This window comes from Carya illinoinensis, chromosome 7 (genome assembly GCF_018687715.1).
Source record: "Carya illinoinensis cultivar Pawnee chromosome 7, C.illinoinensisPawnee_v1, whole genome shotgun sequence".
NCBI lineage: Eukaryota > Viridiplantae > Streptophyta > Magnoliopsida > Fagales > Juglandaceae > Carya > Carya illinoinensis.
Genome location: NC_056758.1, coordinates 2,378,398 through 2,393,943, shown reverse-complemented (window position 1 = coordinate 2,393,943; position 15,546 = coordinate 2,378,398). Strand labels below are relative to the sequence as shown.

Below are 15,546 nucleotides of genomic sequence, written 5' to 3'. Positions count from 1 at the left end.
ATCGTCTTTGTCATATTTTTTCCCACAAAGGCAGACCACACCATAAAAATATAAGTAAGTGCCGTTTTTCATTCATTTCATTGATTTTTGGACTCTACAAAAATAATTTTAGCATTTTAATGGCATTTTCACACACCCTTTTTTTTTTGGGCTTTTTTTCTACATGCTAAAGAGCAAGTTTTAGTTCAATTGCTTATATATATCTACGATCAATTTTCCATAATTTTGTTCTACTTGAATTTATTTTATTTTTATTAGATAAATAGGTGATTTGACTGTGTGAACTTCAAATGGGTAGAGCCTGTAAAGCCATCAAAACATGTCATTCTTTTTTCATATTTTACTGATTTTTTACATTGTTTCAGCATCAAAAGACAGCATTAATTGTTTTATGTTCGGTTTTGCCATATCAAATAATTGTGAGGAAATCTCCAATTGAGTGCCACATTAGATAAGTACTGTAACTTGGTTTTGTATAATTTACCGATTATTGATCATTGAACAGACTATGCACACCATTACATTAGCAGGTTATGTTGAATATGGATTTGGAATCTTTTTGTATTTTATCACATTCAATATGTTTGTATATTACTATATGTTAAAAATGGGTTTCAATGAGTTTAGATACATATATGCATGTAGGTTTTAAACAGATCAACAATGAATCTATGTTTTGATGGATCCAGTGATCTTCATGCCTACAAAAGTGAGTCTATTTTGTTTGAGTTGTAAGTAATTAAAATTTAAATTATATAGGAGGCTTTATGTAATTTTTATGGACATTAAAGATAAAACCATACAAGTATGAATATTTAAAGATCTCGAACCATCATCTTTCATTTGATCATGAATAATATATTAAAACTAAAAACATAAAAGCCCGCACATTGTGCGGGTTATAGGCTAGTATTGTTTTAATTTCTAAGGTGGATAAGCCTTCTGGTTTTAATAAGTTTAGGCCCATTAGCCTCTGTTATGTGATTAATTTATAAGATTTATGCTAAAATTATTGTGGGTCGTCTGACCAATTTGCTTTCTAAGATGATTTCCTAAGAGCAAGGGGCCTTTATTCTGAATTATAGTATTTTTGAAAATAGAAGTCTCATTCAGGAGTTGGTTCACTCTATTCGCAAAACCTCTTCTAGGAGTAATGTGATGGTTAAGCTTGACATGTCTAAAACTTATGATAGAGTGGATTGGAAATTCGTACTTCATGTCTTGGCCAACTTTGGTTTTTCTTCTCATGTTTCTGATATGATTCAAGCTTGTATTTCCTCCCTTTGGTATTCCATCATAATGAATGGGACTTCTTTGGAGTTTTTTTAAAGGAAAGCGTGGTTTGAGGCAAGGTGAACATCTTTTCCCTTATTTGTTTATTATCATGCAAGAGGTGCTCTCTCGCCTTCTCAAGCATTATTTTTACAAAGGTAAAAATTGGTCAGTTTTCTCAAGTTAGAGGTATTCCTCTTATTTCCCACCTTATGTATGCGGATGATGTTGCAATTTTTGCTAATGGTGGTAAAAAATCTATGAGGAATTAGATGAAAGTCTTGACTCTTTATGAAGATTGGACGGATCAAGTTTTTAATAAGGATAAAAGTGCAATTTATTTCTACAAGAAAATTCCTATTTCTAGGAAGCTTTTCATTCTTCACATGCCTGGTTTTTTTGAAGGATCTTTCCCTAAGTATTTGGGTGTGCCTATTGTGGTGGGGAGACTTAAGGCTAGTCATTTTGGGGAATTACTTGGTAAAGTCCAAAAAAAGATTGCAAGTTGGAAGAGGAAAATGCTCCCAGCTGGTGGAAGAACTATTCTTCTATATCATGTCTTATCTAGTATGGCCACTAATCTTAGGGACATGTAACCATCTTCTTGCCATGTTACATGTCCCTAAGATTGTCCTCATGGCTTTGAATAAGCTTCTGAGCTCTTTCTTTTGGGCGATTTTGATGGCAAGTTTAAAAGGAGATGGATTTCTTGAAATCATATTTGTAGAACTATTGATGAAGGTGATTTTTAAAGGAAAGTACATTAAAAATAATCATTTATCTCTTTTGGCACCTCAAAAGGGTACTCAATTTTAGAAATTGATTATCCGTTGTATCCCGGAAGTTTTAAATGGGTCTAAGTGGATGGTAAAAGAGGGTAATCTTTCTTTTTGGTATGATAACTGGGAGGAGGATGGCCTCTTAGTAGTCAATTTCCTGTGATTGAGCAACCTTATTTGAAAATTAAAGATTGCCATATTGAGAATGGGTGGGATATTCATCTTTTGGAATGTCTAGTGGGTTATCAAAAAGCTTATGATCTGTGTCATTTCTTGGCTAGGCAGAAGGAGGGGGCAAGATGTTTTAATTTGGCTAAAGGATATTGGTGGGCTATTTTCTACTAAAAATGTTTGAGATTGTGTTAGGGTTAGGGTGTCTCCTTTACTTTGGGCTCATTTGATTTGGCATTCTCCACCTTCCTAAGAAAATTTCTATTATGATGTGGAAGGCTTTTAATAATTGTTTGAGTGTAAATGATAGGATCAAAATGGTTGGCATTCCTATGGCTTCTAAGTGTAATTGTTGTTCTATCGGTCATACCAAGGATTTGAATCATGTGCTTTGTACTAGTGACTTTGTCGGACACATTTGGCGATTGGCTGCTATTCATTTAGGTGTACATATGGGAGTCTTCCAAACTTGGTAGGAACAATCGAATTTTTGGTTTTGTCGTGTGGGAAAGTCTTCCCAGGCCTGGATTATATTTGGTCTCCTCCCTTCTATTGTTTCTTGGAAGCTTTGGAATAGGCGGTGTAAAGCCTGGCATGAAGACAGGGTTAACATCATTGATTCAGTTTGGCATGCTATTAAATTATGGATTCTTCGTATTATGGATTTGATCATGAAAGTTACTAGACTTCCTAACAAGGATGTTGCTATTTTACAAAGACTGGATATCTCGGTTTTACATCCTAGACCTACGAAGGTTCGTGTGGTGAGGTGGACTAGGCCTCCTCAGGGTTGGGTCAAGCTTAATACTGATGGGAGTAGCCTTAGTAATCCTGGTCCATCAGGGGTTGGAGGCGTCATTTGAGATGATAGTGGTAGGTTACTTGATGCTTACTCTGTTTTCTTGGACCAGGGCTCTAATAATTTTGCTGAACTTAGAAGTTTGTTGGAAGGTGTTCGTAGGAGCTATCATTTGGGTTTTTTTCAAGTTGAAATTGAGACTGATTCTCAATTGCTGGTTAACTGGTTTACCAAGAGTGGTTGTAATATTTGGTATTTAGAGGATTTTTGGGAGGAGTTACATGGTTATCTTAATTGTATGGTGTATAGAGTGAATCATGTTTTCCGAGAAGGTAATGCTGTGGCAGATTATTTTATTAAGAGGGGAGCTGGTTGTTTAAATTTCGACTGGTCTGGTGAGCTGCCTAGTAGATTAAGAGGTCTTCTCCACATGGACATAATTGGCATTCCTTATCTGTGGATCTCTTAGTGGTTTCTCTGGTAAGTTGCATTTGCTTTATTTGTCATTAGTATCCTGATTTGCTTGTCTCTCTTTTACAGGGTTCTTTATTCTTTTCTTGGTTTGGTTATTCTATAGAATTCTATTTTTTTCCAAGTACTGGATTGTTATCGTGCTTTGATTCTAGATGATTTAGTTTTTTGATGCATGGGTTTTGGTTTTATTGTTTATTGGTATTCCCCAGGTTACTTGTTGTAATCACAGTTTTCCTCCGCTACAAGTGAGGACAATCAATAAAATTGAAGTACCGTATTTTTTTTTTTTAATAAAAAAAACCATATTTTGCCTTAAATAGACTTCTTTGGAGTATTTTTATTAACCGTGAGCTTTTATTATTGCGTTATTTGTTGGCCCAAATATTCTTTAAGGTTGGTCTGAACACATTAACGTATGTGAAGACTACAGTCAACTCGACTTCAAAGTTTTCTGTTTGAGGTGTATCAAGAGATTTTAAAGATTTCAAGATTTCATTAGAACTTGATTTGATATTATTCTAATAAAGTGATTTGAACTTCACAGTTACTATTCTAATAGTTGAATTCCCACTAGTAATGAGAAATAAGTCGATAGAACAAGTAATCAAAGGCAAAAAAAAAGCATTACTGTAACAACTTTAGTAAACAAACCGATGCAGAAGCTTTAGATCGAGACACTATTGGGAATTCCCTTGCCACTAAGTCCACTTTCATTACTTGTGGGATAGAGTAAAGTATATGGCACGTTGACTGCTCCAACCCGGTTCTTCAATTTCTTGTCATTGTTCATGCTTATAATTCTGTCCTCAATAGCAGCCAGCTTCTTTCCAAATCTATCAAAGGCTTCCAATGGCTGCGCGTCCAATGTCCATTCAGGGGTATCTCTTTGCCCAGGATAGACCTCATCAGTAGAATGCCTTGACAGAAGTTCTATGAGGGCAACACCAATAAGGGTTGGGAGCTGGGCAGTAATTGTTTTCAAGAAAGCCTTGTCGGGGTCTGTCTTGAGTTCCTCGTACTCAGGAGTGCCTTCTTCAGGCATAAAACGACGGCTTATTGTTGGCCGGTTTGGTAGGTAGCCTGCATAAGGGTACTGTCCAAAGTTGAGTGCTGCATGGAGCGCAGATGCAATCCATATAATGATAGTGCATGTTTCTACAAGCTCTTCACGTGTCTGCATTTTAGGCCACCAGGGCTCATCTTTCTTGTCGCCATGACCCTCCTCTCTGAGTTCCTTCCACCAGGACTGCAGCTCAGAGTCCTTTTGGACCATTTCATTATTCTTGTAATAGAAGGAGCAGTAGTCTTCGACCCATGTTCTGATAGCTGACCAGATTTCCAGCCCATCAACAGCATATGGATAGTCCTCGATCAGAAGGCGCAGACCGTGTGGGGAACTTGAATCCTTAATTGCCATTCCTCTGAATGCAACAAAAGGGGAACATGCCATTTGAGATGTATAACATCATTACGATAGTTTTCTTAAGGGATTTAGCCAATTACACAACCAAAACTTGAAGTCCTGAAATTTGGCTTAACTTTTTTTTTAAACGTTATGCCTTTTAAAGTAAAGTTTACCCTTTCTGAAGTATCTTTGAAGTGTTATCCAGTTTCCTTGATTAATAAAGTCAACACATTTCTGAGTTTTAAGTTAGTTCTAATGGCGAATACCTTACGCAGCATGAATGTGTCACTATGTTCTAGAGTGAAACATTTACCTCTTGATGAGATCTGCAGGAAGCGCTTGCTCAGGAAAAATCCAGTTCTTGTAAACTACTGATGACATCTCCATGGAATACTTTGCTGGAAAAACAGTTGCTTCCAGAATTCCGCCACCATTAATGAGGATCTGCCGGGCAAAAGCATTTATGTTCATGGTGTCACGGAAGTGAGGATGAAGAAGCTTCTGAATTGGGTGAAGCACACTCAGCTGCCTGTTTGTCGCTATCACAAATGGTTCAATTGCAGCATGGGTATTTAACCTGTGACCAATACAAAACGTATTCAAGATGAGTTTGTCATATGGAATGGATTTATTTGCTATGCTTCTTTGAAGAGGTGTACCAGTGGCTAATGAGCTGATGATATCCAGAGTCATTTACGGCTGCATAAGCTTTTGCCAGTTGCCAAATGGTACTTTCAACACCCTGTTCAGCTGGTGTGTAAACTTTGCTAATGGCACCAAACTGATCTTGCTCAGGATGGGGCAAGCTTAATTCAATTGCTAATGGCCTCAAAGTCCCATCGCTTTTCAAGAAAAGGATTGTCCTGCTGGCATAAGTCTTTGTGGAAGTTGAGTTTATTCGCCTCAGATACGGCATTAAAGCATCATGGTGGTCTAATATGAACAACTTGTTCTTCTTGATTGCCTTTGAAGAAATACATTTCAATCATTATAGTTCACAGTTATAAGAATATAGCAATGTAATTTAATTGCAACTGCAGACTACTTTGTCCATAATCATTCTGTGGGATAACTGAATTCAGGAATATACCTCATCTATGCTGAGCCCATCTATGTTATTTTCTATGTGTTCTTTGGTAATTTTACTGGTCTGATCACCATATACTTTACTATCAAGCTTGCTTGTGGGAGGGAATTCCTGCATTAGCTTAGAATTAATATCAGAGTAAAAAGAAAAGAAAAGCAAATTTGAATTCTTTCTTGTCTCTACATTAATCCCTTTGGGAACATTTGCAATGAAATTAATCATAGAAGCTGGAGATTACTTGAAGACTACGAATGATGACAGGGTTTACTCCAGCCAGCATCTCTCTCGCAAATTCTTCATCAGTCCTCCATGCAGACCTATCCTCTGCTCCAAATCATTGAGACACAACTATTAATTCGAAGAAAATGGTATTTGGAGGCACATGTATCCTAAAGTACTTGAATTTGTCATTTTAGACTATCCTGTCACGTGAAAGAGGCTGTTCCTTGGAAAAAGAAAGGATACCTTTAATCACTTGGGGCATTGGATATTTGAGGAGTCCTTCACCATCAGTTGGGAAAATTTCCTTTAGCATCTCCGCCGGGATGTTGTCCCTAATATTCTTAAGTACATTGTCAGGCAGCTTAATTCCTCCTTCATACAGGTTAAGCACGTCTTGGAAGCTGTCAAACTCTTTTGGAGTGCTATCAAATAGAGATTCCAGCTCAGGTTTAAGGACTTGAGCTACGGATTTCAGTGCATAAGCAAGGAAGTCTGACATCTTCAAGTGACCAAAACGTTCATCTCTTGGAACATATATATTTAAGCTCATAAGAAGCTTCAGTCTGCTCTCGGTGTTAGGATCTGTTAAGATTGTTACAAGATATTAGATTCATTCTTTTTCATTGCTAATAACTTAACTAATTTAAGGCATTATTTGGATTCAAAAACCATCTTAACTCATTTTATCTAATCATTATAACTTTCTCAAACTTTCAAACAAAATATAATAAAAAATTCAACCTTTTCAAAGTCCAAAATAAAAGTAATATTATAATAATATTTTATTCAACTTTCAACTCTTATTTCATTTCATCTCAACTTAACTAACTATCCAAACCTTCATGTAGGAAAAGTGCTTGTGAGTTGAATTGAAATGCCTAACCTGTCTTGGTTGGTGGTCGCCCAGTTCTCCCCCTACGAGGGTAAGGGTACTCGGCAGACCCTCCCAGAACTGGACGGGCATATTCAGGGTCCTCATCTGGATTCCCCAGATCATTGTAGTAAGCATAGTCATAGACCCTCTCCCACTTCTGAAGCTCTCCTGTTCCATCTCCTCTCAAGTTTACTAGTTCTTCCTCTCTGTACTCCAGCAGTGGCCCTGGTGTTTCACTTGGAAGATATGTCTGCAGAAAGAGAATTGCACCAACTTTTTACTTTAGGATACCGTTCATAACTAAACAAGGTTATATGTTTTATATTATTTCAATATCTCGTCGTTTTAATTGAGCTTTGGAAAGTTCTGAACAGGACACTGCATAATAATTCATTACCTTGTTGGAGAAGAAAACACGGTCTTTTTTGTATTGGTCTTCAGGGTAAACCCAGGAGTTGCAGACAAAGTGGATCCGACCTTGGCCTGGAACACCTTCAAGTGTAAGGCTTTTCAGATAGAACTCACTGTGATGATTGTTTCTTATTAAGAATGCTCCTGGAGTTCCTATGTCCTCGTCCCAGTCAAAGGTAACTTTGAATGCAGACTCGCCCGCTATTAAGGGTGTGATTGTGCTTATCCAGCGCTCCAAGTATGCTGGCTTTCCAAGTGTCCCACGCAACCCATTCTCTACAAAAACACATCAAATTCAATATGAAGCCAACAAATCTCCAATTAGAGAAACTTCATTAGTTTCACCATTCGTAGAGATTTCATTTGTCCAGCAGAGGAATTTTTTTATGCAGGGCCACATAATGGTTATTGTCTCTTGGAAGTTGGAATTACATTTAGCTGAGTTCAAGCTTTGATAAGTCCGAGAAGCTTTTCCATATACCGTTATAAAGGTAATCTCATGAATGAAATTGGAGTGTTTTAGAATAACGGTTGAGCGGTCAAATATACTTTTTTTTTTTATACAGAAACTTAAAAAAAAGGAGTGATATTGCAGAATTTTTTTTTTTTTTTTTTTTATTTTACTTTAAATAAATTTCTAGACACTGATAAACCCTAAGGGTTGGCTCAAGTGGTAAAGTGTTGGGTTTGAGGGTATGCTCCCCCAATTTTAAAGTTCAAATTTCATTGGATGCAAATGATTTCTAGAAGCCATCGGATTGAGAGATTTTCTCTTTGAATTACTGAAAATGTACTTGCAGGAAACTCCTTGTCAAGATCATGTGTACCTTTGAGATTATTCGGGATGTTATTTCTGGACACCTAGTACTAATAAAAAAAAATATTCTAGCACTGATAATAAACTCAATTAAAAAGGAATCTTCGATATTAGTTGCTTTTAAGGGTGAAAATTTAAATTGAAAAATCGGAAAACCAATCCAAAATGGACCCGTTGGTCCACTTTTGGACTGGTCCGGTCTGAAACCAATTTTTATATTAAAATTTAATTGGCTGAATTCGGTTCAATTTCGGTTATGTATTTTCTAGGACACGACCGGAGCAGTTTAAATATATATAAATTAAATTTTAATATTATATAAAATATTATATATATATAGTTTTTATTTATAATATATAATTATATATGAAATTTTTATATATAATTATATATGAAATAATTTTATCTTATAATAATGTAATTTTTTGTCATACATGCTCGAAGTTGAGAATTTGGACCACATATATATATATTTATATTAAATATTGATATGAGGCAACGCATCACAGGGATGGGCCTCCACCTCCATCAATCATCATAAAGGAAGTGCATTAGGTAGGTTTAAACCGTGCCATACGGTCGTCGGTCGATATAGAAGTGAAAGAAACAGTTCCCTGACTATAAGGTTTGGTCGTTTCGTTTGACTCATTGTTGAGTCCTGTGACCAACTTTGTCTGTCAATAAAAGTCTTCGTCTCGATCCTTAATGATTCATGATAATTCCCATTTTGCCTTGCGAAAGAAGGAATTAAAGAAAAGAAGAGCAAAAAAGACATAGAAAAAGGACATGATTCATGATAATTATAAGAAGGAATGATGATATATATAGTGATAGTTGGATCTTTGATTAATTTCTTGGGTCTTTCGTGCGGAAAAAGAAACGAATTTTATGCAGGAGAAAAAAAGGAAAACATGAAGAACAAAACCCAGAACTAAAAAAGAATTAATACCCATAACAAAAATTGCAAACCCAGCATAAAGTTTGTGATTAGACCCTGAACTACCACCCAATCTTGACCTGAACTCTTATATATGGCTTCGCTAAACTCAGTAATGGCATCTTTTTGGGGTTTTTCCCTACATCGTTTAAGTTTAGCTATATGGTCATAAGTAGTAATATTGGGAGTACGTACGGAAAAACAAATAATGCAGAAAAGAAAAGCTTAGCAATAATGGCTTCTTGTAAATGTAAACAGGGGAAAGGAAAAGAACAGACCAGTTGGGTCGCCATTAACAGCGCTAATAAGCTGCAGAGAAACCTTCTGGCCTAAAAGCTCATGAACACGATCAAGAATAGATGCATTAAAATCGTTGAAGTCCAAAACGTTCTTCTTCATCAACACTACCTTCCCTTCAATCTTCTTCTTGTCCCCATCACAAGAGGTGATCTTTTTGATAATGTTATGAATCATCTTGAAGCAGTAAGCAGAAGAACATGAAGAGGGAGCTGGGAAAAGCTGGTTAAGTTGGTATTGAGGAATAATGCAAGAGAAATGGTGTTTGGCATTTATAGGGAAAAGATTTATCAGCGTGGCATTTCACACTTTATTCTTCTATTCGTGGACACGTTCCTTTCATATCATCAATATGGAAAATATAGTTGGCCTTTTTTCCTCTAGAAATTATGTCTGCATTGATTTATCTACACTTCCTTGTTCATGACTTGTAGACATATCCTCTCAAGGACGTGTGATATACGCTCATAATCCCGTGATATCTCTGTCAAAAATTGTATAAAATTATATATATAAATATATATATATATATATATATTTATATATGTGTGTGTATCATAATGCTATTGAGAGCTTGACGTTATATTAGAATTAAAATATTGTATGAAGTAGTGTACAATTTTGAATTATTATAATGTTTAAAAAATAAAGAGTATTCTTTTTTTTTTTGAAAGAAAAATGAGAGGCAGAAACGATTAGCGTAACTATTTTTTCTATGCATGATTATAAAAGCCTATTTCTATTGTAAAATGTTTGGTTTGAATCATAACTAATACTTCAAAAACAAGTCCGTCACTATAATACTTACAAAGTATCCAATTGGTTTAAAACACATCCTATAATCTAAATGTTAAGTTTTACTACTATAAGAGATTTTAACTTATGTCTTGACCTGAACTCTCGATCTTAAAGTCATGAAATATTAATTCGTACTAACTAAGCTATTATCTTAGTGGTAAAAAAAAGAGTATTAAATGTGATAACTATATTTTTTTAGAAAGTGACAACTATATTTGAGAAATAAGAGAGAAAATCACTTCTTTTTACTACTGTTTTGGTTAAGATAGCTGTAATTTATGTTTTGGAATTTATTGTAGAGTTCTGATTTCAATGATTCTGGAAAGACAAATTCTACGTAATACACTCTCATCTCAATCTATTCCACTACGATGAGCTGTCATTATTCATTAACTTTTAATTTTACTAAATAGAATGAAGGTCAACAAGAATGAATGTGAAATATATTAGTATCAATCAATGTAAATGTACTGTACAAGCAAGAATGTGCACACATCCCATGTTCTCACATTGCCCAATCCAATACCAAATGCAGTTAATTAGGGAAATGCGTCTAAGTCAAAACCACAGCTGTTGTTTATTAACGTGTGGTTTTTTGTTTTTTGGGTTATTTATTACAATACTCGTCTTTCAGTACGTAATTTACTCCATTTCACGTTTACATCGCTCCGATTATATTGGTGATTTATGGCCGGAAATGTTCTTAATTGAGTGACAATTCTTTAATATTCTATCTTGCAGCTTTGGTTATGCGATCATCTCAGATTACCTAATTGTTATTCACAAATTATTTATTATTTATTATTATTTTTTATTATTTATAGATAATTTAAAATCAACTCAACATCTAACCGAATCTCTCTCTCTAACTTCCTCTCTCTTTCAAAGCCTGCATGTGCATGGTTGTTGTTTGTTAGGATATGATAATATATATATATGTATATGTATATGAGGATTGATTCATTATTCTTATAGTATTATTAATTAATTCCCTGCTTTTCCTCGATATAATTTGTAAAGCGCGTCTCTAGCTAGCTAGATAGCTTTCTCACGTGTAATTGGTATTAAGAATGAGTCGCCATGCATATCTATGCAGGCGGAGATTCTCTAGCAATATTTTAAATACCGTACCGAATGTTATATCGGTCAAGATACTGGAATGAAATATTTCGATATCGATACCATTTCATGTATCGTTTCGGAATAGTCGATATATAAATAAATTATATATATAAATTATATTTCAAAATAATAGTTTATATATGAATAAATTATACATGAATACATATGTATATATAAATTATAAATAGTCTAGTATATATTGGGAATCAAAAAATAAGATTATAGTTTAAAAAAAAAAAAGATAAAGGACTGAAATACCGGCCGGTACAGGCCGAAATATAGGCCGGTACGAAACAAGTACAATATCTGTACTGGCATAGTGACCAGTACGATACGGTACCAAAAATACTGTTCTCGAGAACTAGTCTTCATTGGTGGCATTGAATCAATGTTAACACGTACGTATATATCATATGCAGTTAAACTTGCACGGTCAGTTTTAGAGGGTTTATGCATGCATGAGCAAATGGCATATGGGTTCTCGTTGAAATTAACAGAGATAAGAAGGAAATTTCTCAATCTTCTGTTTAATAACTCTTTATCTTAAATTTTATTATTTTCAGTCACATATACTGATGCAACATTGCATTAATATGTTAATTTAAATGTCTTTACGTATCAACTACTTACAATTAAATCCATTAAAAATATGTTATATAGTGTACGTATGTGATTTTATATCCTCCCCTTAATTCCAATTAATTATTTAGGCAATACTACTAATCCCATTTAGATTAGTACGACTGCATGCGTGCCTAATTAAAGTTACTTGAAGTGCTGGGAAATCTCTGTACCATATAAGCTAGGGTATAGACGGTTTCAGTGGAGGAGATCTAGAGATGTGACTAGCCTTAATCAATGAATGATAATAGGTAGGTGGCGCCTATGGAAAAACTTTATATTTGAAGTCAATGAATGCATTAAAATAATAATAATAATAAATTGATAATTTCGTGACATGATTAATGGAAAGAGGTGTGCTTTAAGGCATCTCTGGCTAGAGATAACACTAATGGCATGGGTGATGATCTTTTTTTTATGCCTTTGAAATAATAAACTACCATGTATCATATACACAGCACTCGATCCGAAAAAAGGGTTGAAAACAAATCATCTGTATGCAATTATAAAATCTCCCTAAATTTACAGCAATTAAGGGTGACTTGATCTCTTAGAAGTTAGAATTCATAATTTCCAAGATAAGAAAACGTACATAATCAATCATATGGTCTTGGTTTGCCAACTTTGGACCAAATTAATTTCAGGCCACCTGACTTTTCAACGTTTCATGTAATCTCATCTAAACAGCCAAACTTTCACGGCCCCTTTCCAAACAATTATAAGAAAATGGGTAGCATTAAAATTGGAAATGGAACCTTATTCAACTATATATATGTATATATATGTATATATGTATATAGTGCCTCATTTTTCTTGGGCGTTTAATTTTCTAAAAAAAAAAAGAAGTTGACAGAAGGATATTGATGTATCCCAATAACGTCCTCGTTTAGTTATATAGATAAGATAAAAGTTAAAAATTGAATAAAATATTATTATAATATAATTTTTAAATATAATTTTTATTTTAAAATTTGAAAAAGTTAAATTATTTATTATATTTTATAAAAATTTAAAAAAATTATAATAATTAAATAAAATAAAATAAATTAAAATAATTTACGAAACAAAATAATGCTGTATATTGAAAATGACACATGAGAATAACAACCAGTTATTGTCATCTTGATCAAGATGATCCGAAAGTGAAGGGAGAAGGCAGTCATGTGGCCAATAGTTGTATCTGTAGCTAGGTATTGCGTTCGGAGGAAGTACTTAACCCAATAAAAAGAAAAAGATAAGATACACGTACGATCGGAAGACAGTCATGTGGCCAATAGTTGTATCTGTAGCTGGGTATTGCGTTCGGAGCAAGTACTAGGACTTTATTTGGAATTGAGTTAAAGTTTAAAATGTACTTTTAATTATTTAAAAACTTTTTTAAAAAAATAATATGTTTAATAAATTTATAAAAAATATTTTAATTACTTAATAAAGTTAAAAACCTATTTTAAAAAAAATATTAAATTAAAATTTTTATCAAAAAGTTATTACAGATAATTATATATTTAAAAAAATTAATATAATTAATTTTAAAAATACTTTAATGACATGATTATTAAATAATAAATAATATTTTAATAATAAAATTTATTATTTAAATTATAAATTATAAATTATAAATTATATTTTTCATCACAATTTCCAACCTGCAATAAAATCAAAAAAGAGAAAAAGATAAGATACTCGTACGATGACAGTTGGAAACATGGATTTAAAAAAAAAAAAACAAAAATGATATCCGGCTCCGATATAATTATTTATTCATATGTTGTTTGTAAGATCAAAGTCCACGTGATCATGATAAGGTAGCTAGACTTCAAGATAATTATTGGGTTTTTTTATTTTTTTTAAAGAAAAAATATAATTATAAGTATAATTATATATTAATCTGTGCATTAATGTAATGTGATTGATTAAAACGTAGATTTTATTAAAACTAATGTTAATTTAAATTTTAAGTATGAATAAATTAATATTAATATACAGATTAATATATGACTGTATTTGTATGTAGTAAAATTCTTTCTTAAATATATTAAAGTTGTGAAGGGGGCGCTCTAACTTGGCCATCCAATCAAGAGCAAGTTAAACTATATCTTCCAGCTCAGATAAAAACAGAAAAAAAGAAAAGAAAAGAGTGGCTCTATAGTCACATATGGTGCTCGCGATACTTTTTTTATTTTTTTATATACTTTTTTAAATATTTAAAAATAATTTACATTATTAAAAAATAATTTCTTAATTATTAAGTAAAAAAAAAAAATTATAGGGTATCCCATTAGTAGCCCCCATATGTAAGAGTGGTATTTCTCTAAAAAAACTTATTTGCACATTCTCACTTATAAATTTTATGCAGTTATAAAAAATAAAAATTAGTCCAAAGATTACTAAGAGTCATGTTACACACACAAGTACATATACATATATAATAAAATGAAAATGAGACAAGTGTGTAATGTATATTATGTCATGTCTCTCTGACAATATCTGTCTATTTAAAAAAAAAAAAAAACAGAGACATTCTCATTAATTCAAAATACCCCAGCAATACTTTAGTATTTTTAATTACTTGGACGATAAGCGAAAACTAATTAATTAGTCTAACTTGATTAATCTATGTAATTGCTTGGATATATTGGCTAACCAAAGATGACTTAATGAAGTGGAGATGAGGATTTATTATCAGGGATTGAGCCTAAAGTGACTGATGTGATGAATGTGGAATTATTGAAACCATATGTGGCTGAGGAAGTGGAATTAGTACTTAAATAGATGCATTCTCCAAAAGTTCTGGACTTGACGGGATGTGTGACGGCTCTAAATTCTATTTGGGATCGGACGGACATTTGAAGCATCGAGACATGCAACATAAGGTTACCTGCTCCCATTCATGACATATAAGATGTAATGTTCTTAACATGCATATAACATTATGTAAAATTTACAGCGGATAATTTTTTTTCTTTAGCAATACTATGCACCAAATTGAAAATATCCCAAATGCTTAAAACATACTTCATACATAAAGACCGATTGAACAACTAAGATCACAACACTAGTCTAAAATGGTTATGATTCAAAAAGTACTAGAGATGCAACTCCATCGTACAAGTAGTAATTTACGTTAACTACTATGTTAACATTGACGTCGCATCGTCGCTTAGTCAACTGTGTCTAGTTGATTAGCTCCTGATTCTCTTTCAGGTCCTGTAACAAGATCTACCATTCGAGGGGAATGGTAGTTGGGACTACAAAAGTGAGATTTGATTACAAATTTCAGTAAGTTAACAAAAAACTTCCACACAAGCTAATGATGCATGGATGACAGTAAAAACATAAATGCATAATCAAATTCATAAGTAATTAAAGCATAACTTGGCGTACAACATAATATAAATGACATAACTTAAATTGAAACATGAACTGAACTTGACTTGACATGAACTTGATCTGAAACTTG

General features: G+C 33.3%; 1 protein-coding gene across 1 annotated transcript; it reads right to left on the bottom strand.

The window, feature by feature from the left end:
- Nucleotides 1-3,985: 3,985 nt before the first annotated feature.
- LOC122314898 (probable linoleate 9S-lipoxygenase 5) lies at nucleotides 3,986-9,871 on the bottom strand. Its single transcript, XM_043130542.1, has 9 exons — nucleotides 9,527-9,871; nucleotides 7,481-7,770; nucleotides 7,093-7,333; nucleotides 6,453-6,791; nucleotides 6,226-6,311; nucleotides 5,991-6,098; nucleotides 5,560-5,864; nucleotides 5,214-5,477; nucleotides 3,986-4,916 (listed from the first exon to the last, which is right to left on the bottom strand). Exons 1-9 carry the CDS (start codon nucleotides 9,720-9,722, stop codon nucleotides 4,160-4,162), a joined length of 2,586 nt encoding a protein of 861 aa, XP_042986476.1. The 5' UTR covers nucleotides 9,723-9,871; the 3' UTR covers nucleotides 3,986-4,159.
- Nucleotides 9,872-15,546: the final 5,675 nt, after the last annotated feature.